At 36.6% G+C, this 27354-nt stretch overlaps 3 protein-coding genes across 3 annotated transcripts; 1 reads left to right on the top strand and 2 right to left on the bottom strand.

Moving 5' to 3' along the window:
* Positions 1-5221: 5221 nt before the first annotated feature.
* On the top strand, positions 5222-8418 carry LOC104442718. Its single transcript, XM_010056112.3, has 2 exons — positions 5222-6066; positions 6810-8418. The coding sequence occupies exons 1-2, from the start codon at positions 5266-5268 to the stop codon at positions 8205-8207; spliced, it is 2199 nt and encodes a 732-aa protein (XP_010054414.3). The 5' UTR covers positions 5222-5265; the 3' UTR covers positions 8208-8418.
* Positions 8419-9395: 977 nt separating this feature from the next.
* Positions 9396-10112, bottom strand: LOC104442719 (ubiquitin domain-containing protein 7SL RNA1). Its single transcript, XM_010056113.2, has one exon. It carries the CDS (start codon positions 10110-10112, stop codon positions 9396-9398), a length of 717 nt encoding a protein of 238 aa, XP_010054415.1.
* Positions 10113-11102: 990 nt separating this feature from the next.
* Positions 11103-17160, bottom strand: LOC104441126 (tyrosyl-DNA phosphodiesterase 1). The gene is made up of 16 exons (XM_010054132.3): positions 17005-17160; positions 16712-16891; positions 16274-16537; positions 15904-16050; positions 15474-15534; positions 15159-15235; positions 14808-15065; positions 13997-14086; positions 13737-13871; positions 13332-13481; positions 12720-12823; positions 12395-12448; positions 12199-12289; positions 11887-11967; positions 11561-11717; positions 11103-11477 (listed from the first exon to the last, which is right to left on the bottom strand). The coding sequence occupies exons 1-16, from the start codon at positions 17017-17019 to the stop codon at positions 11380-11382; spliced, it is 1962 nt and encodes a 653-aa protein (XP_010052434.2). The 5' UTR covers positions 17020-17160; the 3' UTR covers positions 11103-11379.
* Between the last annotated feature and the right edge of the window lie 10194 nt (positions 17161-27354).

The following is a 27354-nucleotide window of genomic DNA, read 5'->3' as shown; positions in this document are numbered from 1 at the left end:
CTAGGATAAATGGTCATGGATGAGTATATAGAGTTGACATAGCACTGATCAAATTGTTTACAGAAGGAAGGAAAGAAGTCATTCATCTCTAAGGATCATATCGATTCAAATTGAATTAATCTTCCACAAGAAAAAAGTGCTATCTTGGACATGAGGGTTCAATTTTACTTGAGGGATAACATCCAAGATAGCAACTATCTTGCTTGCTTGAGAGCTTTTCGGCAAATTTGCTAGTTTAGTAGATAAAAACACAGTAGATGTTGCATATGGGTGAATTTTACAACCCCAAGCTTCTTTAGCTGGTGCAAGAATTTGGCTAAAAGGATTCAAAAGCTGAGGATAACTAGTGAATGATCAACTAAAAACTTGTCAACTAGGGCACGTACTTGAGGAGGCAAACATGTGAACAAACTAGGCAATATAAATCCAAAAACTATTTGATTCCGCCATTTCCCATCACAAATTTATTGACTCAACCTGTGGGACGTGATTCACCATGCATTTGTCATCTTAGGGGGAATTGAAATGAGATTAGAATATCACACATCAAGATTAAATTATGTTCCCAACGGCCCTTATATAAGAAGAGAATAATAATAACGCAAAGACGAAAAAGGGAGAAAACCTAATAACGCCAATATAAAAGGTAAAGGGGATTGCATTTGTTACTAGACCTATAACCTCTACTCACACTAACCACTTTATTGTCATCACGCCAGGATCTCCCAGTGAAATCGCTAATTGGATGTGAAAATCAGGTCTCATCATTAGTCTAAATTTGTTCTATTGTTCTTTTATTATTCTAAATTTCAATTTCATTATAGTTTTTGCATCTGCCATAACAATCTTGTATCAAAGCCCTAGGGTTTTTGACGATCTTCTAGTTATGGCTTCAAGTTCAACAACAAGATTTGATATTAAGAAGTATGATGGGAACAACAATTTCAACCTAGTCTCTGTGTTGGCTATTCTTACGTAGCAGGGTTTAAAGAAAGCTCTGTTTGGAAATAGGAAGAAACTAGAAAGCATGTTAGTATATGCTATTCAATTGTGTCTCACGAATGGAATTCTACGAGAGATACTAGATTAGAAAACAGCTGCAAGTTTATGGAATAAATTGGAAAGTTTTTTTTTTTTTTTGGCAAAATCCCTCACCAATCGGTTGAGGTTCAAGCAATGACTCTTTCACTCTTCATATGACTAAAGATGCTTCTCTTAAAACTCATATTTCTAAATTCGATACTATCATCTCTAAATTAAGAAGTATCGATGTTAAGGTTAAAAATGAGGATCAGGCTCTCTTATTGTTAGTTTCACTACCTTCCTCTTATAAGAATTTTAGAGAAACCATGCTTGTTAGTAGAGAAACTATTGATGTTGAAGATGTCGAGACCAGTCTCCTAAATAAGCACAAACTAGATAGAGAATTGACTCTTGAAGGCAATAAGGATCATGGGGTCGGTTTAGTTGCTAGAGGAAGATCTGTTGAGAGAAGTAATAGTGGCAAGTCCAGATCAAAATCAAAGCATAGGAATCTGATTTGCAACTATTGTCATTCTAAGGAGCATATCCAAGAAACTTCTTTGCCAAAGATGGCCTTGTAAATAAGACTAGGCTCAACCTACTTCCACTACCTTATTGGCTCTTGACCATCCTTAATACATTAAATTGAATAAATAATCCCTTGCGGGTCCCACCCCCAATTAAAGATTATTTCTTACATTTTTTTTCATTTTCTTTCTTATGTTTCAATTTTATTAGAAGACAAAATTATCCACATCCCTTACAAATAACTTCTTTCATCCTTACCACTTCTTCCACACACATTATATTTCAACTTTTCATTCCTGTTTGTTTTCTTCTATACTTATTGCACCAATTATTAATTTTAGCTCCCTGGATAATCCCCCTTCTCCTAAATTTTTCAACTTCGATTCGCAGAACAAATTTATGAGAATTTACTTAAAGATTGAATATTTTGGTTGGTGAATGCACTATAAACAATTTATTCAACATTCACTGTATTGTTTTCAAAGAGCGGCCACTATGGAAAAAACTATTGAAGATGACCCCAATCCGCTTAAATGTATCTATTTATGATGAAACTGCAATCAATCATGTCCACAAGCTCATTTCAAGCTTCCCACACTAAACGTTGAAAATTATTCATTCAAATATATTTGTTTCAAGTGAATAGTAACTCTTTTACTGATGTAATTGAAATATTTTATTGCCTAAGTTAGGTAAGATATTTTTCAAGAAAGAAACCTTTCTTAGGGGAGCCAAGTAGCCGAACAAATAATATATTTTGTTAAGTTGGCTATGCATTTTATTATTGCATTACATTTGTACCTTGAGGATAATTTTCTTTGCATTAATTATTATATAAAAATTCTGATGCACTTAGAATTGACCCCAAAAAATGTGTTTGCAAATGGTTTGAATGGGTTGTCTTATAATGTCATGTCAATTGCCATAATTTCTTGTCAACAACTAATTATATCATGTAATCAAGGAAAAGAGAGTATTATACATAATAATGATTTATGGAACATTTTATTATGTATTTGCATGATATTAGTGGATGTTTAGAATTTATCATTTTTATTTTTGTGACAGTATCTATCATCATGTAATGATGGCATGAAATATAAATAAAAATTAGACCATTAGATTCATGGAATAAATTGAAAGTCAAGCAATTAAAATATACAAAGTACAACGTAATGTCATGTATTAAGGTTATAATTAAACGAAGTGTGTACTAAAAGTGGTAGATTGTTTTTTTAACTATTAATTGTGCTTAGTCATTAAAGCAATATTTAGTTAGCTATCTATCGAAGAAACTATTTTTCAAGGAAAAAAAAAAGACACCAATTTTGTTCCAAATGGAGAAAGAAATGAAAAAATCCTAAAAAGAAGAAAAGAAGGCAATGAATAATCTTAAATTAAAAGTGGGCCCCACATTTAACCCTAATAATTGTTATCGAATAACTCCGTCTCTAGCAAAAATTAATCAAAAGAGGAAGAGGAAATAAAAAGTTAAGAAATCATATTAAATTGTATCCAATTTAATGTGATAAAGGATGTCAGGAATCAATAAAGGGGTTAAAATAGTGTGAGCTTTAATTTAATATCAATCTTTCATGGAGATATTATAGTACATGGCCTTTATATTTCACTATTGTGACCTGAATGTCTATATAAGATTCTAACTATAATAACATAAATATAAAAGAACCAAAATTATGATAAAACCCAATTGAGATTTACAAAGCTGGAAAAAAAATAATTAAGCGGAAGCATCAATAAATGCCAAATATATTAACAACCAAATCTTACCCACAAATTTTCACCAAAATTAATATGGAAGGAATGATGTGAATATTCCTTTTTGAATATATCGAGGGAATTCTAGATATGCATTCTTGGGAAAGAAATATTGCAATTCTCTTTCAAATACAAATTGAATATTGCAATTTTTTGCAAGAAATACAACAATTCTCTTTGTGATGCATTGTCACGAACGAGGAGATATCCATCAACTATTGTCAAAACTAAAAAATAGAAATAAAATGGTCACCTAAAGAAAAGGGGAGAATTTCCATAAATAAAAAAAAAAGTAAATGGAAATGCATAAAATTGGAAGATGATCTTAAAGAAAATCATTTCTAATTCTCTACAGATAGAGAAGAGCAGAAACGATTTTACTCGTAAGTAGATTCTAGACAAATTAACTTGCCAGTATTTTCAACACCTAGACAATTGCAGAAAATGAACACTTGTGAGGAAAGCTATTATTTAGGCTTTCGTGTTTCTTACTAATCCATATTATTTTACGTGCTGGGAATATTTCATGTATTTACATCACGATTCAATAGATAATGGAATCTCACATATCATTTATTCTTTGAATCGAAGGAAAAATTTCCAAGACAGGGCTCGGACTCACTTCAAATGTAAGTTCATGTAGACTCTAGCGCAAACATGATTGATGTGAATATTATTTTGTACCAGCGTTGCCTACTTAAAACGCAAATTAAAGCTGAAGGCCGCATATATTCTGTTCCGACAACGTGTTGTCCAAGGTTACGTGTTACGCGTGATTAAAAAGCAAACTAAACCACACCAAAAGGGCGCATATTTTTACAAAGTTCTCGCTCTTTTTTTACTTTTTTTCAATAGTCATGTCATCCATAGATATTTTCCTCATTTCGTTTAGTATATGAACTTTCAAAAGTTCGAATAATGTAATATTTTCACTAAATATATTGCCATATCCCATCTATTTTTCTACTTGGACTGTCATGTTAGTATTTATTGGGCTAAGCTATAGGGTGTCTTGTCACGTTGTTTTCCCAGGTCAGCAAATCTTTTCCTCCCTTTCTTTTTGGACCAAAATTATGATATATAACTAAAGAAGGCTTAAGCAATTACTTTTAGTTTTATATCTTTCACTAAAAGGAAGGATGTTTTATAGGGACGCCATTTATTCAACTTATTAAGTCTTTCGCAGTCACAAGTGAAGGGATTGATACCCACGCTTTAAATAAGATAATGATTTCTAATACATACATATATATAGAGAGAGACGGATAAACACTCACAAGCGCATGTGGAAGCCACAATATATTATCACCGAGTCACATAACATTGTTATAAGTTTTCATGAAAGGACTACAATCAAATCGATCTTTTGAAAGTTCAAGACCAAAATTGAAAAAAAAAAAATGTGAGGTTACATTTCCCCTCAGCAAATTGAATCCAGGTTCTAAGACAACAACAAAGTCAGAAAACTGTGCGATTCCCCATGAGTTCCCAAAATAAACTTGTTTCTACAGTAATTCTTCGTTAACATTTATTTGGTTCTAACACACCATAACCCCTTCAATGATTTCTTCATGTATCGAGGGGGATAATGCTACTTTAAGATATTTAAAGCACTTGGTTTAGATGCTGGACATTATACATTCAAGTCATAGCATCTTCCAATGTAGTAACTTTGCGAGAGGCGTTTACCATCAGACCTTGATGCCAGTGGATTGAGTAGTTTAATATCTACGATTGTGAAAATTATCCGAGACAATTTCGGATGCCCTATAATATTCAAAGGAAAAATTGACATCCTCGTATTAGTCCCGGGCATCCCTGCACTGCAAGAAATAAGATTTAAGTCCCCGAACGATCTCTCTCTCTCTCTCTCTCTCTCTCAGAAATTCTATCATTTCTTCCTGCAATCAGAGGCTGAACAACCAGAGGAAATTGATGGAAACGAACCAGACAATGGGGATGGCATCGGCGACGAAGGCAAACTGCAAAGCCAGGGGGGCCAGGGGGGCCAACATAATGCCCCCGCCTAGTCCCGAGTGGATGCTCTTGCAGATCGAGCTCTTAGTCATCTCCTCCGCCTTCTTGCTCCTCTTCCTCGTCATCTTCGGCTCGTGCCGACGCTGTTGCAACAGCGACAAGCTCCGGCTCGTCATCTTCGCAGCCTACTCTCTCTCGAACTACATACTCACCTTCTCTCTAGGCCTCATGCACAATATACGGTTCCACAACCCACTGTTCCCCATCTGGGCAATGCTCCTGATGATCGCCCTGGGGAGCGCCGATTCTCTCTCTGCATACAGTCTCGAGGACAACGAGAAGTGGAAGAGCTATAACTGGCAGCTCGGGATTAAATCGATCTGGTTGGGCTTGTTGATAGGCTTGTCCAACGGCGACCTGTCCCACAAGACGATCCTGTTCGCGTGCCTCTTCTTCATCTGGGCCTTGAAGTGCGACGAGAGGGCTCGTGCCTTGAGGGCAGCAAGCCGGCATTCTTTGGAGAGGAGCACCAAAGTGATTGCTGATTATATGAGCAGGGAGCACGAAAATGGTGGTGAAGTTGATCCAATTAGCATGAGAGGATATAAATACTTAGTGAGGGGCGAAGAGGAGAGATGGGCGAATAACCTTGTTCCTAAGCGATTTATCAAGTGGTGTCTAGGGAGGAAGAAGCCGGCGCTGGCACCGGACTATCGAACGCCATTGGAAAACGAAGATGAATTAATCACTGTCGAGAAGGTATATAATTAATCGTTCAATTTTTTAATTAATTTTTCTAAACTTTGATTTAAAAAAATAAAAATACAAAATAATTTCGATTGGTTGTAACAAAGTACAACAGAAATGATAGCACTATGCTTAATTAGTGATGTGATAACCTTAAAACAGATCGAGATTGGAAACCGCACGTTATTCAAAAGTCGAAATATATTAACATTTGCCATGCATCGTTTCGTGACTAATTTCATTGGTGGGCTGAGTGATTGATTTCAAAACCAACTTCTTTTCCATGAATCTACGGTTGAGATTACTAAGGCACTAATCAGAACATGAACAGAGTGTAAAAGATCTTTTTCTATAAATTCCTGATTACTTTTGACTCGTATTACTTTTGGGTTCTTTATGTTAGCATATGCTTCGTTCGAGTACACTTGGGCATTTTGATTTCACTTAGCACGTTAGCAAGTCCAAGGCAAAAACTTAGCCCATTAAATGGAAAGAGATCACATGAACATAAGATATATTATAACCACGCATTTAGGGGATGTGGGATCTCGATTAATACTCGTCCTCTCATGTAAGCAGACCCCTTACATGTGTACAACTCGACTTATTTGTGTGAGCAAGTTGTTGTGAACCTTCCACGAGCTATGACTTTGAGAGGAAAGTATCGGGATCTAAACTCTTGACAGTGCTCGACCACGTACTTAAACAGTTTAACTTGGCCATAACTTACATGCAAGCTCAAACTCTTCACTCAGGTATGGAAATGTGAAGGGAGGCTCTTAAGCCAAGGAGGAGACCCCCACAACAAGATCAAAGACATATGCCTCTCTTTTGCACTCTTCAAGCTCCTCCGTTTGAGATATGCTGGCTACTCATTGCCCCAAGAGGCTTACAAGAAGACATGGAATTTGATTCTCCATGGATTGCTCTCAGAACAAGACGGTTACAAACGGGCATTTCGAGTCGTGGAGGTTGAGCTCGCATTCCTTTTTGATTTCTTGTACACCAAGTATAATATCATATTCCAGCCCGGCCGGTTGTTGCTCAAATTGGTGGAGCTTATGTATGTTGCTGTCGCCGTTTGGTATACAACATCAATCTTGAAGAATTACAAGAAACACTGCGATATTGACAAACCAGTCACTGTGCTGCATGGGGTGACTCTCGACATACTCATGACCAACGTGATGATAATCTCATTCATTGTTGTGGAGCTCATGCAGCTCTTCTTCATATGGTTCTCGCAATGGGCTAAAGTTATGTGGATCTGCCAGTATGTGCAAAAGAAGTCATGGCAAGAAAATGTGTGGATTGAGAGAATGATCAGAGTGATATGCTGGGTCCGATTACTGAAGCCTTGGGAGCAAAAGCTTCGTCAGTACTCATTGCTCGAGCAGTACTCTTACAAGCCTTTTAGTTTATTGAACAACAAGCTGATGGCGGTCTACATCGATCAAACTAGGGATGGCCAGAGACAGAGCACGCCGATCAAACTGCCTGAAGAAGTCAAGCAAGCAGTGTTTCATGCTCTGAAGTCACATGATGGTATCAAATTGGAGAATGGACAAGCCTCACTAAGGGGGGGCAATGAGTCTAAGGAGTTGTTGTGGGCGTGTCAACTTGAGACACAGACTCAGGTCATAATGGTGTGGCACATCGCCACTAGCTTCTGTGAGCACCAACGGCCAGAAAGATCAAACTCGCCCGACACAAGGAGGAATTTACTAGTGGCGACTAGCTTATCCAAATATTTGGCTTACTTGGTTGCTTTTGCTCCACAGCTACTACCAGATCACCCTTGCGTTGCAGAGCACGTGTTTGATCAGGCGATCATCGAAGCCATGGACTTCTTAGGGAGATGCAATAAAAAGGATTGGATTAGGGAAATGGAGAGGAAGGGCAGAGTTATATCTACACATGAAGAAACTATTGTCAACCGAGGTGCTCGGCTCAGGAATCAGCTTACGAATGATATAAAACATGAGGATGAGATTTGGAGGATTCTAGCTGACTTTTGGGTGGAACTGGTGTTGTATGTGGCACCTTCAGATGATATGAAAGCGCATGCAGAGCATTTGACTAGAGGAGGGGAGTTTGTAACTCACTTGTGGGCTTTGCTCTCTCATGCAAGGATTGAGAGGTCATCCTACTAAAGCCGCGTAATGCACTAGAAAGAAGCAAAAGCCTGTGAACTAATCCAGTGTATGCTAGCATCAATTCCAAGTGACAGGTTGCTTATGTACAATTCATGTGGATCTCGCAACAGTCAACTGGGCAATGAATTTGGTTACATCACTTACAGCTCTCACTATGCATTAAATGGAATCCTACTGCTAGTGAACAGCAACATCATATGTATTCCTCAGGGACACCCTATTTTTGGTCTAGTAATATAATTCTAGGAATGGATTTACCTTGAGTTAATTCCAAAGTGATGACAATATATACATGACAGCAATCCCTTTCAAATATCAAAGATTTCGTTGTGGATGATGATCTTGCCGCCAAGATCATGAAACAAAATTTCATAGTACTTAAACTATATCCCCCTTGATCTAGATCAATCTCTGTTAAACTGATTCCCGGCCATTTGATTTGGTATGGCTCGCTAGAGTTGTCATAGCATTGACCAGATTTTGCAGAAAGAAAGAGCGCAGTCAATCATCTCTAAGGATCGTATCGATTCCAATTGAATTGATCATCTTCTGTAAGAAAGAAGTGCCATCTAGGACACGATTGTCCAATTTTATGGAGAAGGTAACATGCGAGATAGCAACTATCTTTCTTCCTTCACAACTTTTTAGCAAGATTGCTCATTTGGTAGATAATCACAGAGCATATGTTGCATTTGGGTGAATTTCACAACTGAAAGTACTTTGGCTGGTGCAAGAATTTGGCAAGAAGGATTCACAAGTTGAGGAGAACAAGTGAAAGATCCATTGAAAACTTATCAATCAGAGAAGGCAATGTGTGTACAAGCTAAGCAATCCATATCCAGAAACTATTCTATTCCACCATTTCTCAACCCAAATTAATTGGCTTGACCGGCTGATGTAATTCACCATTTCGCAGATGGAATTGAAATGAGATAAGAATATAACACGCCATGATTGAACGATGTTCCTAACAACACTTATATAAGAAGAGAGTAATAACGACGACAAAGATGAAAAAAGGAGAAAGAAAAATGGAACCTAGAAAACCTGATAACGCCAATATAAAAGGTAGAAGGAGATCGCATTTGTCCCTAGACCTGTAACCTGTACTCACACTAAGCACTTTATTGTCATCTTGCTCTAGATCTCTCAGCAAAACCACTAATTGGATGCGAAAACCAAGTCTCATCGTGAAATCATTCCTCTAAAAATCTCTATAGTATCGCCCATCTCAACGCCGTGCCATTTGAATGACTTATCTTCATCCATCCCACTCTGGTTATGTATGAAAAAATACCCCTCTGAAGGAAGATCGAACTTCAGGATCGGCTGCAGTTTCTCAAGCTCTTTCCTCAAAACCTTTACTTTATCTGACTGTTTCACTTCCACCGCAACTTTGAGGTTGGCTTTCCACGGCAACACCATCACTGTGAACTTCAGAGGCTTGATGTGCACATCGACACTGGAATTGTCTTGAAGCTCGTAGTCGCATATCCGGCAATCATCTTCAAGTTCAGTTCCATTTGCATATAGCTTCACCCGCTCAAGAGGGACATCTTCCAGGGACCAAACAACCTCTCTCAGGCTTTTCACAGGGTCACGCACTCCAACTTCTATGGGAAGCCGCATTTTGGATGGTGGTGTTCCGATGCATAATTCAATCTTAGTGGATGGTGGTGGCTCCGGTGCGACAATGAGCCGAATGCACGAGCGATTGATGATGTTGCAGCCCTCGACATCAAGCTCGTCATCAAGGGCCTCACCGTTGAAGACAATAGTTTGTCTATAGACGGGTATTCCTTGGTGTTTTTCGATCTTCTCTTTGATCTCTAGGACTGTATCATGGAAGCCAATTTGAATGCAGAAAGGACTTCCTTCTTGGGGCTCAAAGAACACATCCATTTTTCAAGAAAAAACGGCGCGAAAATGTTCTGTGATGAAGCTCAGTTTGAATGCCTAGGATCACAAGATTGGATCAATGAGATAGAAGTGGAATGAACATATATGGAAAGAAAATCCGATAACTATGAGTCATGATCTTACTGTATTTGAGTCATTTGCATGATTTACCACCATTTGTGTAGTTGAATATGTTTCCATCTCATGAAGGAATTCTTCAATGTCCAACGACCCCTTGTGATACATTTCATGAATTAGACATAGAATGCTAATGACCGTGTGTGTATATATATATTCATAAATTGTTTCGTTGCGTTTCTTTTTTATTTTCTTTGGCTAATAATAATAACCGAAATTAAACGTAGAGGCTGCATTTAGAGGACCGGATGTATGATCGATGATCATGTTGATCTGTTAGGAACTAAGATACTAATTCTTATTATCATTTACTCAAATGTTATAACATTTTCTTTCGGTTCCCTCCTATGCGAGTTTTATAACACAATTGAAATTACCATTTATGGAATTTATGATATAATTGAAATTACCATATTGGGAATCACGTCTCTTCTTTATTATTCATCTTAAACCCACCCTTAGTCATCTTATATCCAGCCTTATTGAGGCTCAATTTTCTTCAAATTCGATTCAGGTATAAATTTGCAATAATCATTTCCATCCTAAGATTGATCAATTTGAAATCTCGTCAATTCAAATTTATGGTAGCCAACTTCTCATCAAATCAAATTTGGATAGGAATAGGTCTGTCGAACGGGATGGAACGTTAGGCAGGTCAAGTAAAGTTTTCGGTCAAATCAACTTATCTCATTTACACTGGACTAACAAAATGAGACATACAAAAGTGGAGCATTTAACCACATAATTATGCATTTTGTGATATCTGTTTCTAAATGGAATAATAAGCAATGAACATGTTGCCATACTCTTCTCTTGCACATTTGAAGGCAAACATTTCTCCTGAAGGCTACTGAAGCAGTTCAACTTGAAACCAACTTGAATAAATCTGAAATGTTTACATCAAGAGCAGTTCCAAAGTGAAATCATCCAATTTACAGCTCGATTTCTTAAGATGGCCAGCTCCACCCAAGTTCATAACCACAGGTTAGTCCCTAGACAGTGAAACCAACCACTGCGCTTGTCCAACTGACACTTACAAATTCTTAGAATCAAAATGCGGCACAGTGGAATCACACACGACATATAAAATAGACATAGCATCTTGAAAGTTTGAGAGAAATGTCCATGAAAGTCAGGACTCTTGAAAAGCATACAACTGAACTTGCCGCGGCCACACTTGACCATACACATCTTTTTTTGTGTACCTCCGATCCCATGACCAGGGCACATCTGCATCCAATGTTCAAAGAACTCAGACAGTGGCAACCTTGGCAGGGAAAAAACCAAAAGACTATTTAAGTTCAGTGTGCCACCTTCTTGAGAATATGATTGAGGAGGAAGCTCGTAAGGCACAGGCAAAGGAATTATATCGAGTGAGGAATCTTTATCTTGGGATCTTTGCCATACCAGGCTCACCAGCTTGGCTCTACCGACTTCAGAATTTTGAGATGATGCAGATACATCCTTAAACTGGGATAAAAAAGAATATATGAGAGAGCTGCTGCAGTTTCCCTTCAGTAAAAGTCAGAAATACAAAGAACTCCATTCTGCTGCATCCTCCCTTACGATAATACAACCCCTGAAAAAAGGGGGTAAAGAAAAAGAGACTATGCAAACAAGATAAGGATTTAGCTGTTACCTCTGAAGAAACCCCATTCTTTGTGCAAGAAAATATTCTACCTCGTCTTCTGATGGAACATGGTAAAAATAGCACACCCAACTGAAAGTAAGACGCGAGACTTTTGCTCTATTAGGATGCTCAAGAAAAACTTATGGCTAACTGAACTCCAACAACCTAGATATAACTTTAATGAAATGAAGCGACACGCTGCCAAAGCATTGGATATTCTGAGATGAGCTTTTTACTGACTTGTGGTCATTAGCTTCAAAACAGAACCGTCATGACACTGTTGGAATTACTTATCTTCAAATAAATTCAATCATCACATACCTCATATGACCGAATCATCAACTGAGAGTTTTTCTTTTGAAGTGCTCCCCAGGCAGCTTTGCTGAGATTTGCTGAAGTTAGCAGAAACCAACTGCTCAAGTCAAGAATGTTCAGAAATTCAGTTTGCAAGAATTGGCAACATCTTTGTAAATAAGTATTGAGAATGTAAAGTATACGCCAAGGAAACAATCCTTACGCAAGTTTCTGACCCTTATAGCGTGTATATGTCTTTATGTGTGGCATAGCACGACTGCAACAATGAGATTATGTATTAGCAGGTTCAATAGTCCTTTCTAAGAATAAACAGAAAAACAAGACTTCCATTTTGCTGTTAAGTAGATAGTAGCATTAGGGGCAATTTTCAACCCAAGCTTAAATAACTTTCCAATTATTCCGTATAACAAAGGCTAAAGATATCGAATTAGATCAAGTTATGTGAGGAATCTCACAAGGGTGATGTTGTCAAATTAAGAAAGCTAAGTAATAATCAAAGGAATCAACAAAATTAGTCTTATTCTTACCAGCGACCAGTATGGCTCGCCTTCCATTTTGCCCAATACTTCTTCAAAAATTCCTTCTCCACATTCTTTAGTGGACTTGGTACGGCATTTCCAGCTGCATAACCCTAGGTAAATACAAATAAGGTCATCCAAATAAGATAGTATGTCAGAGTGAGTCAGTAATAGGTAGAGAAATATAATGAAATAAAAAAGTTCCAATTGCCCTTGGCATGCTCGATCAGAAGAAGGCAAGTTCCAAACCCATCCGCACTCAACAGAAAGACAAAAACAATCACAACATCCACACTATGAACTGGATTAAATGTCCAGTACTAATTCACGGTGATGAAACATCTCTGATGTTGATCAAATTACATACTGTCCCCAGCATGTGATGGTTTTAATCAGAAAAGCTCATCCCAGCAGTAAATATAGACAACTCGAGTTAAATTTTGAGTGACCTCAAGGAAAAATAGAACTTTATCCAAATGCATTCAGCAGGTCATGTAACTTCTACAACAATAGCAAAGATAATATGGGTCTATCTGAAAAATCATTTAAAACACCATTCTATAACTTATAAGAGATCAGTGAAACGCATTCCAACCAAGAAATTATACTAGTCAATGGTACCTCTAAGGAGCATCGAACATCTTCCACTGTGGGCCATATGATCAAGGGATCACCTAAGCCAAGAGGTACTTTATCTTCTGAGAAGCCTGATGACATTGAAGATGCCAGCTCAGTCATCCACTTTTCGTCTAAAGACCCAAGGGAGGAAAACTGAATAAGCCAAAAGGAAAAACAGCAGGACAATATTTTGGTTAAGATCAATAATCACACCATGTGATGATGCAGAATACAAAAACAAAGGGGCCCAATAGTAGTATTCAGTTAATCCACAGTTATGCATTTACGTTTTCCTTGTATGTATGAGTGCGTGTTTGCTTGCATGTGCGTACATGCATGTGTAGCAGAATACAAATAATTTTTTGAAACCTTCACAAGTCAAGAACAACAGGTTACATCAAATCTTACCTGATAAACAAGAGGAGACTTCTGAAAATCTTTGTCAAAAGTACACTCTTGCAGGACACTTCGCAGCTTCATGTGACCCCATTTTTTCAGGTTGGAACCCTTGTGGTATCCAGGTACTGATGCAATTAGTCTAACCTGGAACTCATCATTCATTTTACTCGTTCATCATTAAATGAATGACAAGGGTGACAAGGAAACAAGAAAAAGAAAAATCAAATAGGGCATAAAGTTGGCCCGAATGCAATAAACAGAGAACATACCGCCGAGTCTCTATAGTCGAACTTCTTGAAGAAAGAAGGATTAATAGTGAATTTGCCAACAGCAGGTACATTTATGTTGAATTCGGGCCACTGTGATCAGTCCCACCAAGCGATAAGATAAAGGCAAGGGTAAGTCGATATTATTTGCAGTAACAGCACTGGACCAATCAATAGTGGATATCTGCAGCATTCTTTAATGCAGAGTATTGGTGATCAAGGGAAACAATTATATGGGTCTGGAGAGAAATCAGAATAGTATTGATTAACCCTGAACTATAAAACGGCAGAATCGAGATCTAGAAATTTGAATACAATAGGCAAGAAATCAGTTGCGTCATTGAAATAAAAAGGTGAGTGCAGGAGTTCCTATATTCTCCACAAGAAACATGCCCAAATTGATTTATAATGAATATAAGGCCAAATAAAGTCAAAGGAACTGGAGGATAAGCAAGGAAATATTGCAAGACAGAAAGTAACATTTAAAGTTCTTCAGCAATCGTAGATTTCCTTATTAGAATACAATATCACCCTACTGAAAAAAGATTTCATTTTGTACAGTAGACTAGAAATTTTCTGCATCACATACATGTTTAAAAAGATGATACTAAGAACTTTTCACATTGCAAGGTCATAGAAACTTTAAGGTTTCTTTCGATGCAAGTTGAAATTACAATACTTTAGGTTGTTACTTAACTTTCCCTGAAGTTGATCCAATTTACTATTTCCATATTAAAGTTAACTTTTAGGCCAACAACGGCACACCATCAAAAGATAATAAGTCCGATGGATTGTAATTGTGATTGGGTCATACCTTTAGTGCACTAAGATAATCCACCAAATCATCTTCGAATCCACACCTTATGCTAGCATTACTTGGGTCCTTCCAAGGAAAGTCTTGCATCCACAATCCTTGGCTCTTATTGTTCCAGTCAACGTTTATCAAATTGGCAGTATGTACAATGATCCGCACTCCCGTAGGATAGACAAGAAGCATGGCCTTAGAATGGTGCGTGCCATAAGAGATGGGTAGTGGAGGTTTGTGTAAAACCCAATTTGCTGGTTTCTTTCTCTAGAAAAACGATGAGATCAAGAGAGTTGAAGTGTGCCTAGTTTGGAAGAACTGAAGCACAAGATAAAGCAATCATATTTACAGCTGACACACCTTCATATGATCCAATGTACCATCACCCTCCCCATGGATAACCAACACATGAGGAACTTTTGCCAGTATTGGACAGGCTACATCCAGAAAAGAACAATGAGAGAAAACTTAGAGATGCCATCATTTCAAGCTAGCACAAATATCAAAGTTCTTTGGCGTCTGAATGCCTAAATGCAATTGACAACTCATAATGCATTAGAAACAACTTCCCCATGCATTGCAAGTGTTGAAAGCTTGAATAATAGATAATTGATGACTATAACATAGAAATATCGACTGAAGATGGATCTTTTTACATAATTAAATATAACTGACCAGGGATCAACCAATCAATGTCCACCATGTAATTTGAAAGGATAGCAACAATAATGTCGCCCTGTGTACAAAAAGGGTAATCAAGCAAGGTATCAGGACATGTCCCATAGCTAAGACTGCGATGTAAAATAATACATAACAGCAGCATATAGGAATTGACAAGCCCTATGGGCCGCTAAAAAAAAGTTAGCAAAGCTGACAAGATGGCCAGCTTCATCACTAAAGCAGCAATTTTGCTCTTAGTAGATGATCAAGTGGTCCTTGTCACATAAGAAAACTTGATCCACAATTATTAGCAGCTGGATGAACATAATCCCTGAATTTATGTTTATCTATAAGCAAATAGAAACTGGGGCTCTTTATCTGACCATGAGAACCGAGAAGAATAAGAGTCTTATGCAAAATGAGAGTTTACAGTCAGGATATTTACCTTTACTACATCTTCTATGGAAACGCAGGATGTATTTGCCCATGCCGGGAGACCTTGCACACGTAGAAGCCTAAAGGTGTACGGCAACAATTCTTCTGGAACATGAAAGTTACGAATCACCTCTACATCACTTTGTCCCCTGTTTGCCTGCCAACATATAGGACACTTCAAGCTTGTAAAACCAGTAATGTCTCCTTCACGAACCAAAAAGAATTATGTCCATGACATTTTGATAATGAACAAAACCAATTCTTCTGGAAAGACACGCAAGACACTGCAGCACTCAGGAGAGACAAAATCAAAGAGACCATACCTAGCTAGAAAGTTTCGATTCTTAAGCCTTCACAAACACAAATGAACATCACCTCACCTGAGATTGAGAGTCCCGCGCAAAAGACTGGTCTTTAACATCTTCTCGCGTCCTCTTCCGACCACGATCCTCGAATGCGCGAGCGTCATTCTTCTTTCCACCACCTGAAGACCCACTCGGGTCACCGCTCAACACTTCATACTTGAAAAAGTGATGTCCAGGAATCAACTCTATCACGCAGCCAGGACCAATGTCCAGCTTCTCTCCACTTCCCAACCTCATCCTCTCCTTCCCAGCATTAACAACGACGGGATTCCTCCCCTCCTGCAACGGATTCATTCACTTCAAATTTCAGCCGCACCCCATCCCCAAAAACCAAAATTTTCCCCGATTCACCAGTCACCCTTTTTCACTCGGGACTTTCCAAACGCACCCCCGTTTTCCTTTCGGCCGCAGCGAGAAGGGAGCTAAAACAGAGAGAGAGAGAGGTGAAATTACCACGAGCAGAGAAGCGGAGCCGTCGGCGGAGGCGGTCAGGGTGATGTGCTTGTGGCTGAGCCGCTTGTCCGGAACAGAGGCGGCGCCGCGGCCGATGACGTTGGGGCCTTCCGCCAGCGGTATTCTGGGGCACGAGGCGTTCTCCTCGAGGGTCTTGGAGAGCGGAACCAAGTGACCAACCTGTCGCCGGAGAACGACGACGACGACGACGACGACATCGGAGAGAACAGAGTGTCAACGGAGATTTCGAAGAAGACGAAGACCAACAAGAAGAAGAAGGAGGAGGAGCTTACGAGAGAATGCGCCATGTTCGAGCTTCAGGCGCCGCGTCGGAGAGCAGACGGCGGCGGAGTTGAGAAAGGCTCGCCGCCCTGGTGCGGCGACGCTTTTCTTGGGGAGAAATTACGCCGACGGAATCAAAAGTGAAATTACGCCTTTAGCCTTTAGAGGTGAGCAACCGGGCTGGTCTGACCCGGTAACGGGATTGCCTCAACCCGACCGGTTTTTAGACCGGTTCGATCCCGAGTAAAAAATTCGGAAACCGACCTTGACTGGTCCAGTTCTTCGGTTCTATACCATGAACCGTTCGGATTTACTCGACGTTTGACCTTATGAGGCCTTTATTCTCGGCTATGAACGGTTTTCGACCTGTTTCAAGATCAGCTTTTATGCATAATTGGCTTTGAACCGGTTTAAAACAGAATCCTAAGATAAATCTTTGAAGGCTTTCTCATATCTCATTTAGGTCTCTAGGATAGGTGAAAATCATCAGCGTTCCATGTTTTTGCACATGAAAAATAGAGTAAAAACAAGTACATTGATTTCCAAGTCGACCCTAGAATCAAATTGGAAGAAGCCAGTTTGGTTCCAAAATCAATAGTTTTGGTTCCTAATTTCAAAAACTAGGAACCAGCTCTACTAAACTAAGATAGGATCAAATTTTTTGGCTCAAAACTTACTCACTCCAAAACTACTTGCCACAAAGCTATTCCCCTTAGTAATCCTAAAAGATTTTCCCTTTGTCCCCATACTTTGTTTTGTCATAAATCTTAAATCTTCTACTGTCCCTAGCAATAGTTTAAATTCTAACAAATCTTCATCCAAATTTGGCTAGACATATTGAATCGCTACCACCTATTGATGCGGGATGCCTTTCTATCAAAGTTACATTTTTTACCCCCACACTTTTACGAGTGTCCGAATTTAGTCATCATTCTTCTTTGCGATGATAGCACAAATGTCATTAGCAATGTGGTTCCCGAAATTTGGCCTAAAATGCAGTACCGTCCCTAAATTTTTATATTGATATTTGTTCAATTAATCTCTAAATTATATAAAAATATTTGAAATTCATGGATTATATTGAAGAAATTAAAAATTTGAAAACGACGTTACACTTTAAATCAAAGTTCAGAAATCATTTGTATCATTTTCTTTTATTTTGGTTTCTTAACAAATACTAGTTTTCATATTGTTCATCAACAAGATTTTAAATACAAATTTTAGCATTTTCCATTTTGGAAAATGAAAAATAGTGATGGCTATTTCTAGTACACAACACAAATTTGTGTAAACCTTTTATAGTTAATATAACTAGCTTTATTTATGACATCCCGAATTTCGATCCCATCACGAATATTTGAAATGAGCATTTTGCCGGCGCGCCTGTGGTTTCTTTGAGCTGATCACTCACGAGTTAACCAATCTATTGGGTGAAGCCATTAAGGGATATAATCGCGGTAAAATCCCTAAAAACTACCCGATAGGTCGGATTGGACTAAAATCGCGTTCGATCAATTTTAACCACGAAATTGAATTCGGTTTCGAAAAATTGGACGTTTGAGCATGTTACAATTCAATTATAGGATGTTGTCTTGTCTTTCGGAGTAATTTTATTGAGTTCGAGATTTTACGAAAAACTGATTCGAATGTTGCGGAAAATTAGCAAAAATTCGGATGAGCTCAATCGAAGGAAATTTGGACTTCTAAGCCGAGCTTTTAAGTGTCAAGGACTTGCAGAAAATGGAATGAGATTTTACTTCATCGAAATTGGACTTCAATTTGGAGAATTTGTGAAGAATTGAGGCTAAGAAAGTGAAATTCGGACCTAGGCATGGGGTGCAACATTTGCTATCAAAGTGGATAATTCATGGAAATAAAAGGCAAGAAAGTATTAGAGGAAAGCAAGTAGATAAACTTGAAGACTAGTGGGGCATTCTAATGATGATTATAGATATTTTAATTGGACTTTCTTCCCCTCAACTTCTCGAACAAGCTTCGCACGTCTCTGCCCACTTTCCCTGCAGCCCATCTTCAGTTTTGGTCAGGCTCATTCGAAGCCCAAGCCCGTGAAGCAAGCCCGGTCCAATTCAATAACAAATCTCAATTTGCATTAAGATTTGTTGGGCCCAAGTTTAAGGCCCGGTCCAAGCCCGCCAGTGTCGTCGAAAGCCCGATTTCGGCCGCCGTCATGACACCATCACGGTGTTCTGGTCTTCGCTTTGCCAAGTGAGTAATCTCACTAATCATTGCTTAGTAGACTAATTATCCTTAAGGGTTGATTAGATTTAATTAAGTGCAATTAGATGGTTAGATTAGCATGGATTAGTGATTATTAGTTAATTGCATTGTATATTAATTAAGTGGTTAGTGTACTTAGCTAGAGAATTGCCTATACTATTTATTGAATGCATCTCAAGATTTTTCCCGATTCGATTTGGTTTCCAATTAGGCATTACGGGCCTAAATTGGATTTTTAGTATTTATTTATTAATTTTCAAAATTAATTATTTAATTATTTATTTTTCGGAAATTAGGCAAGGATAGCCAACGACCGAAATTTCGTGCTGATTGTTGTGGCACAGTCCGTTTATTTATTTGAGCTCTACATTGTGATGAATTGAATTAATTGTGCAATTTGACGAACTGTTCCTTAATTGATTAAACTTGAGTGGAATTGAATGACTGATTGGTAGGTGGCCGAGTATGGCTATTTAGCATTTATAATGCCTTGATAAGCTATAAAGTGGAGAGAGTCGTGAGAGTGAACTGAGAACTCTATTGGCTGAGACCGATCATGTACGAAGTATAGATAAGCGTGGTTCGGTGATTAAGGATATCACTGTGCGAAAATAACGCCTTAAAAAACACACGTAAACTGCTTATGATTTGTGACAGGCATGGTTCGGTGATGAAGGACATCATTGTGCGAAAACGACGCCTTAAAAAACGCATGTAGACTGTCTATGACTTGTGGCAGGCGTGGTTCGGTGATTAATGATATCACTGTGCGAAAACAACGCCTTAAAGAATGAACATAGACGGCCTATGATTTGTGACAAGCGTGGTTCGGTGATGAAGGACATCACTGTGTGAAAACGACGCCTTAAAGAACGAACGTAAACTGTCTGTGATCTATGACGGGCGTAGTTCGGTGATAAGGAATATCGCTGTGCGAAAACAACACCTTAAAGAACGCACATCGACCGTCTATTACTTATGTCACTTTAGCGAAAACGACGCCCGAGAGTATTAATGGAGCTCTATGACTAAATATACTATTGGAGATTATATGGGATGGAGTAAATGACCTAGAAATGATTCGACTAATATGTAATCGACTAGGTCAATTGATTAATGATTCAATCTGAGTGTGATTTGATGTGATTCATTACCTTGATTTGATGTCGTGAATTGATTGATTGAATGAAATGATCGGTGAATGGTTGATTGAGACGTAATCGACTGTATCGATTGATCATTACTTTGATTTGATGTTGTGGATTGATTGACCAGGTCGATTTGATCGATACTTCAATCAATGATGTGATTGCTAGGGTGTTTATTAAATTGTGTTAATATGCAAGTGGAATCTGAGGCTAAGGTAAGTCTTCTAACCCATGTGTGTATAGACAGTCCGGTTAGCGTATTGGTTTCCTAATCGAGTCTTAGTGAGATAGAATTTGCTGAGATATAGTCTCATCTTGGTTGTGGGACAACATTTCAGGCCTGTAGATGAGCTTATCGAGGAGGAACCATAAGAGGATGATGAGATGGTAAAAGATGAAGAGCTTGAAGGATGTGAGCTTAGTGAAGAAGAGTCAAAAAAGGATCATGATGATCCTGAGTACGACCTGGATAAGGACTGAGATCCCATCATCTTTTGTGAATCTTGTCTAAATGTGAATAGTGTGAAACTATAATGTTAAATATTTTTGTGAATAGACTTTGAGTTATGCCATGTATAAAGGTTTGGTTGTGGATTTCAATATGAAAAATATGGCATTACTTTTCTATCCCATTATGTGATTGTCTGGGGATTTATAACTGCTTCCGCATGTGCTTAATAAACGAAAGGGTCGGCGATACTTAGTCCTGAGATATCGCATTATAAAATTGACCAAGTAGAAGGATGTGTGTATGCCCGAGGATCGAGGCGTGACATTATTAGTAACAATTGAAGTTTTTTTTTTTTTTTTAAGCCACCTAATGGAAGCGACGTAGTTAGAACATTTTATTGCTTTGGGAGCGTGAGATGAAGAGTTGCAACAAGCATATGAAAGTTTCAATGGGAGTTTTTAAAGTTAAAAGGCAAAAAAATAAAAATAAAAAACTAATAACTTTTATAATAATAAAAAAGGGATTATTGGATCTTTTTATAAGGTCGATGCTATTTCCACTCCCTATATAACTCAACCCACCGCAGTTTTACAAAAAAGACAATTTTGTCTTCAATTTCAATTGCAATCTAAAGTGACGGCTTCAAATTTATTGACTTTCTTTCTTTTTTTAGATTTTCTATTTCTATTATGAATCTAATTATCATAATTAGGAAGGCCACATGCTTGTCTTTTTTTTGTGGTTTTTCATCAAATTTGAACTCATTTCTATTTAGAAAATAAAACGAGTTTCTTCTACATCATTACTCTTATAACAACTTATCTATTTTGCATCCCTCATTCATCAAAAACTTACTTTCTTGGTGAAATTTTTTATTTTTTTTATTTTGTTAGTCTAAAATATACATCAAATCTCTAAATTTACTATATAGAAGAATTTATCTTTTTTCATTACTATTAGTGAGGTGCTTTAATACGAAGCACAGAAGGGATCATAAGAGTGTTTAGAAAGACATTGAAAATATTGACATGAAAAAGTTATGCACAATGATGCATTTTGATATTGTTTGCAAACACTTTGTGAATGATATTAAGTTTTGTCAATCCAAAATAATGAAATTTCAATGACATTTTACGGAAAATCCTTGTTTTATGCAAAGTTTTGATATAATTAGATTCCATCTACTGAAGTTTTGTGAATGGGAATGTAACTGTCATTTTGTCTTCGAAAAAATTTAAAGATTTTTTTTTTTTTGGTGATTTCATCTAACCATCCCATAATATGTATATGTATTTGTATTTGTATATGTATATGGATAAAAAAAAAGAGAAAAAAAAAGATTTTATGGTGATATGCACAATAAAAATGTAAAAAAATTAGAAACTCGTGACTGTTTTAAAAAAGTTATCTATGTTAAATATTTAATAGATTTTATTGGACAATTAATCCATAAATTTGCTTAACAATGTAGAAAAAGAACTAGGTTTCTTGAAAATTTCTCTTTTCAAGAAAACTAACTTTTACAGAAGAAAAATTTAAAAGCAAAGAGAAAATATAATGCATTTAATATACATTTGATATTCTTAGTTATGGCAACTAAATCCTACATAGGAATAGAAAAAGTATAAAAAAGGAAATTAAATAAATTGGGGACACCACTAAAAATGTCAATTGAATAATTGAGGGTAACTTTGTCTTTTTATTGAAAATATGGTGGATTTAGTCATATAAGGGGTGGAAATAGCGCCACCTTTTTATAAATGTTGTAATCATGTTTTCATTTCTTGAAATTGTCACATAATTATTTTTCATTGCAAGTAAACAAACAATCTTTCATCAATTCGTCTCTCATTTTAATTGTATGGACAACTCTTTCACCATTTTAGAAGTATTAATAGGCAAATCAATGGTAATTTGCAGAAGTAAATAATTGAAGGAAACACCATTCTATGTATCTCTCTACTAATTATTAAAAAAAAGCATAGAAAATTCTTCAATTGATTAAGGTGACCGCCTGGCTTTTTTTTTTCTTTTTTTTCTTTTTTGGGTAGTTTCACTTGAAATTTTTTGTTTCTGGAGGACCGTGGGCAGGTTATGAGGTTGTGTAGGTCGGAGCATAGCGGTCTTCGCAATCATGGCTACTTCAGCTTCAAAGCTTCAAGCTTACGGCCATGGCCACTTAAGTTTTGTTGAGCTGGGAATGACCGCTCGAGCTTCCGAACATCAAAATTAGAGATGAATGAAAGAGGATGAACCGTAAGTTTTCATAAGTTCGGCATCAATGAAAGAAAGAGGAAGAGGAGGAGCCTAAGTTTTGATATTATTTTTTGCTTTTGTTTTGTAGCGTTTTTTCTTTTTCTTTTTTTAATTTTAAATTTCCATGTTTATTTTTATGATGAGGAGCTTAGCGGATGACACATATCCTCAAAAAGTAATAAAAACAAAGTATCGTTCGTATTTTTATTATTCAAATTAAACAGAATTAACGAAATGACTTAATTATACCAAGCTAACAAATTTTAGGGTTCGATTGTACTTTTTGAATATATTATGATTTGATTATACTTTCACAATAAATTTTAAGATTTCTGAATTACTTATATTTGTCATAGCAGAAAGATTCGGCACCATTGTAACCGGAAAGGACATATCTTTGTATATGTTACTATTTTTGGATATTGAATTTTTACTAATTTGGTCGGTAATCATGACAAGTGTTAGATAATGCCCATCTTTCCTATCATATGCTTTGACACTTCAATAGGGAGCATGAGTAATGGGATCTTACATTGAGCGTGATACCTACAGCACGTAGAATCCACAAAATTGAAATTGAAAAGGTCGGATCTTAGGGTCATCCATGATGATTGCTTCCCCACACAGAAGGTCCCAAAATTCAATTAAAAAGGGTCAACAACGACATGACCCGCAAACCCCATCCCACCACTCAGCTTTCATGCATAATTGGCTTTGAACCGGTTTAAAACAGAATCCTAAGATACATCTCTGAAGGCTTTCTCATATCCCATTTAGGTCTCTAGGATAGGTGAAAATCATCAGTGTTCCATGTTTTTGCACATGAAAAATGGAGTAAAAACAAGTAGATTGATTTCCAAGTCGACCCTAGAATCAAACTAGAAGAAGCCAATTTGGTTTTCAAGATCAATAGTTTTGGTTCCTAATTTCAAAAACTAGGAACCAGCTCTGCTAATTTAAGATAGGATCAAAATTTTTGGCTCAAAACTTACTCACCCCAAAACAACTTACCCAAAGCTATTCACCCCTGTCACCATACTTTGTTTTGTCATAAATCTTAAATCTTCTACTGTCCCTAGCAATAATTTAAATTCTAACAAATCTTCAGCCAAATTTTGCTAGACATATTGAATCACTCTCAGCTATTGACACGGGATGTGTTTTTATCCCCATACTTTTACGAGTGTCCAAATTTAGTCATTATTCTTCTTAGGGATGATAGCACAAATGTCATTATTAAATTTTTAATTTGTGCAATGTGGTTTCCGAAATTTGGCATAATATGTAGTACCGTTCCTAAACTTTTATATTGATATTTGTTCAACATAATCTCTAAACTACATAAAAATATTTGAAATTCATGGACCACATTGAACAAATTAAAAATCCATAGACAATGTTACACTTTAAATCAAAGTTTAGAAATCATTTGTATGATTTTCCTTTTTTTTTTTTTTTTGTTTCTTAACAAATACTAGTTTTCATATTGTTCATCAACGAGATTTTAAATACAAATTTTAGCATTTTCCATTTTGGAAAATGGGAAAATGGAAAATAGTGATGGCTATTTCTAGTACACAATACAAATTTGTGTAAGCCTTTTATAGTTAATATAACTAGCTTTATTAGTAACAATTGAAGATTTTTTTTTTAAGCCACCAAATGGAAGGGACGTAGTTAGAACATTTTATCGGTGGGAGCGTGAGATGAAGAGTTGCAACAAGCATATGAAAGTTTCAATGGGAGTTTTAAAAGTTAAAAGGCAATAAAAAACTGATAACTCTTATAATAAAAAAAAAAGAAGAAGGGATTATTGGATCTTTTTATAAGGTCGATGCTATTTCCACCCCTATATAATTAAATCCGCCCATAGTTTCACAAAAAAGACAATATTGTCTTCAATTTCAATAGCAATTTAAAGTAGTGGCTTCGAATTTATTGACTTTCTTTCTTTTTTTATATTTTCTATTCCTTTGTAGAATCTAATTATCATAATTAGGAAGGTCACATGTTTTTTTTTTTTATGGTTTTTCATCAAATTTGAACTTATTCCTATTTAGAAAATAAAACAAGTCTCTTCTACATTATTACTCTTATAACAACTTATTTATTTTCCATCACTCATTATCAAAAACTTACTTTCTTGGTGAAACTTTCTATTTTTTATTTCATTAGTCTAAAATATACATCAAATCACTAAATTTACTATACTAAAGAATTTATCTATTTTCATTACTATTAGTGAGATGCTTTAACACCAAGCACATAAGGCGTCATAAGAGTGTTTAGAAAAACATTGAAAATATTAACATGAAAAAGTTATGCACAATGAGGCACTTTGATATTGTTCGCAAACACTCTACGAATGATATTAATTTTTGTCAATCCAAATTAATGAAATTTCAATGGCATTTTACAAAAAAAATCCTTATTTAATGCAAAGTTTTGATATAATCAGATTCCATCTTTTCAAGTTTCGTAAATGGGAACGTAACTGTCATTTTGTCTTCGAAAAGCTTTAAAGAGTTTTTTTTTTTTTTTGTGATTTCATCCAAATATGTATATGTATTTGTATATGTATATAGAAGATAAAAGATAAAAATAGATTTGATGGTGACATCCACAATAAAAATGTAAAAAAAATTACAAACCCATGATTGTTTTAAAAAGTTATCTATGTTAAATTTTTTTCTAGATTTTATTGGACAATTAATCCATAAATTTGCTTAACGATGAAGAAATTAACTAGGTTTCTTCAAAATCTCTCTTTTCGAGAAAACTAACTTTTATATAAGAAAAAAAAAACAAAGAGAAAATATAATGCATTTAATATACGTTTGATATTCTTAGTTATGGCAACTAAATCCTACATAGGAATAGAAAAAAGTATTAAAAAGGAAAGTAAACAAATTAGGGGCACCTCTAAAAATTGTAATTGAATAATTATGGGTAACTTTGTCTTTGTATTGAAAATAGGGTGGATTTAGTCATATAAAGGATGGAAATAGCGCCACCCTTTTGTAAATGTTGTAATCATGTTTCCATTTCTTGAAAATGTCACATAATTATTTTTCAATGCAAGTAAACAAACAAATCTTTCATCAATTCGTCTCTCATTTTAATTGTATGGACAACTCTTTCACCATTTTAGAAGTATTAATAGGCAAATCAATGGTAATTTGCAGAAGTAAATAATTGAAGGAAACACCGTTCTACGTTTCTCTCGACTAATTATTGAAAAAAGATACGAAAATTCTTCAATTGATTAAGGTGATCGCCTGGCTTTTTGTTTTTGGTAGTTTCACTTGAAATTTTTTGTTTCTGGAGGACCGGGGGCAGGTTATGAGTAATTTTAGGTTCGATTTGTGGACCGCTTTTCAAAATACGGGCTTCCAAATTCTCATGGAGTCAAATTTTGGTCCTTCAAATTTAGTGAGGTCAAGACTTGAAAAATCATTGGATTGAGGCTGTAATCGATTCAAATCAGGCAATGGCAGCCATCAAAGGCTGCAATGGCTACATGAGTGATGGCCTTGGACAAACTACATAAGGGACCACCTAAGGTTGACAATTTCGGATTTGAGGTGGCGACGCTACGGTGCCACCTTCCGAGTTAGGGCGGAGGAAGAGTGATGGACGACCACAATGCGAGGGAGGGCGAGTGAAGTGTGTGCGGTGGCTCATGTGGTTCCCACTGGACTCGGTGATGATTTGAGGCAATGAGGATGCAATGATGACAAGCGAAAGAACTTCTTTCTTTTTTGAATTTTAAACATACTTGAAGGACACATAATCTCACCTATAGGATTAAGATTCTCTTAAAGATGAAGACGTGATTACAAATTTTTTAGCCAACTTTAGCTTTTTTTGAATTTTAAACATACTTGAAGAACACGTAATCTCACATATAGGATTAAGATTCTTCTAAAAATGAAGACGTGATTATGAATTTCTGAGCCAACCTTAGCTTTTCCAAATTTCTTTCACTTTATCATCCAATGCAGAATTGCCAGATCGGCCTCACACCAATCACAATTTCTTCACCTCGCCCAGTGACTCCTTCGGCCTTGCACCAATCATGACCCTATCTGAGATTGTGAAGGTCGGAGCTTAGCGGTTTTCGCAATCATGGCTATTTCAGCTTCAAAGCTTCAAGCTTACGGCCATGGCCACTTAAGTTTTGTTGAGCTGGGATATGACCGCTCGAGCTTCCGAACATCAAAATTAGAGAATGAATGAAAGAAGATGAACGGTAAGTTTTCATAAGT

Source organism: Eucalyptus grandis, chromosome 4 (assembly GCF_016545825.1).
Source record: "Eucalyptus grandis isolate ANBG69807.140 chromosome 4, ASM1654582v1, whole genome shotgun sequence".
NCBI lineage: Eukaryota > Viridiplantae > Streptophyta > Magnoliopsida > Myrtales > Myrtaceae > Eucalyptus > Eucalyptus grandis.
This window is presented reverse-complemented; position numbering and strand designations above follow the sequence as displayed.

Excerpts from the sequence above, each read along its gene's own strand:
- LOC104442718 (XM_010056112.3), top strand. The coding sequence starts at position 5,266 with ATGGAAACGAACCAGACAATGGGGATGGCATCGGCGACGAAGGCAAAC. Across the intron at positions 6,067-6,809 it reads AATTAATCACTGTCGAGAAG|GTATGGAAATGTGAAGGGAG; the intron begins GTATATAATTAA and ends CTCTTCACTCAG.
- LOC104442719 (XM_010056113.2), bottom strand. The coding sequence starts at position 10,112 with ATGGATGTGTTCTTTGAGCCCCAAGAAGGAAGTCCTTTCTGCATTCAA.
- LOC104441126 (XM_010054132.3), bottom strand. Across the intron at positions 15,535-15,903 it reads CCATAGAAGATGTAGTAAAG|GGCGACATTATTGTTGCTAT; the intron begins GTAAATATCCTG and ends TTTTGTACACAG. Across the intron at positions 12,449-12,719 it reads GCGAGCCATACTGGTCGCTG|TCGTGCTATGCCACACATAA; the intron begins GTAAGAATAAGA and ends TCATTGTTGCAG.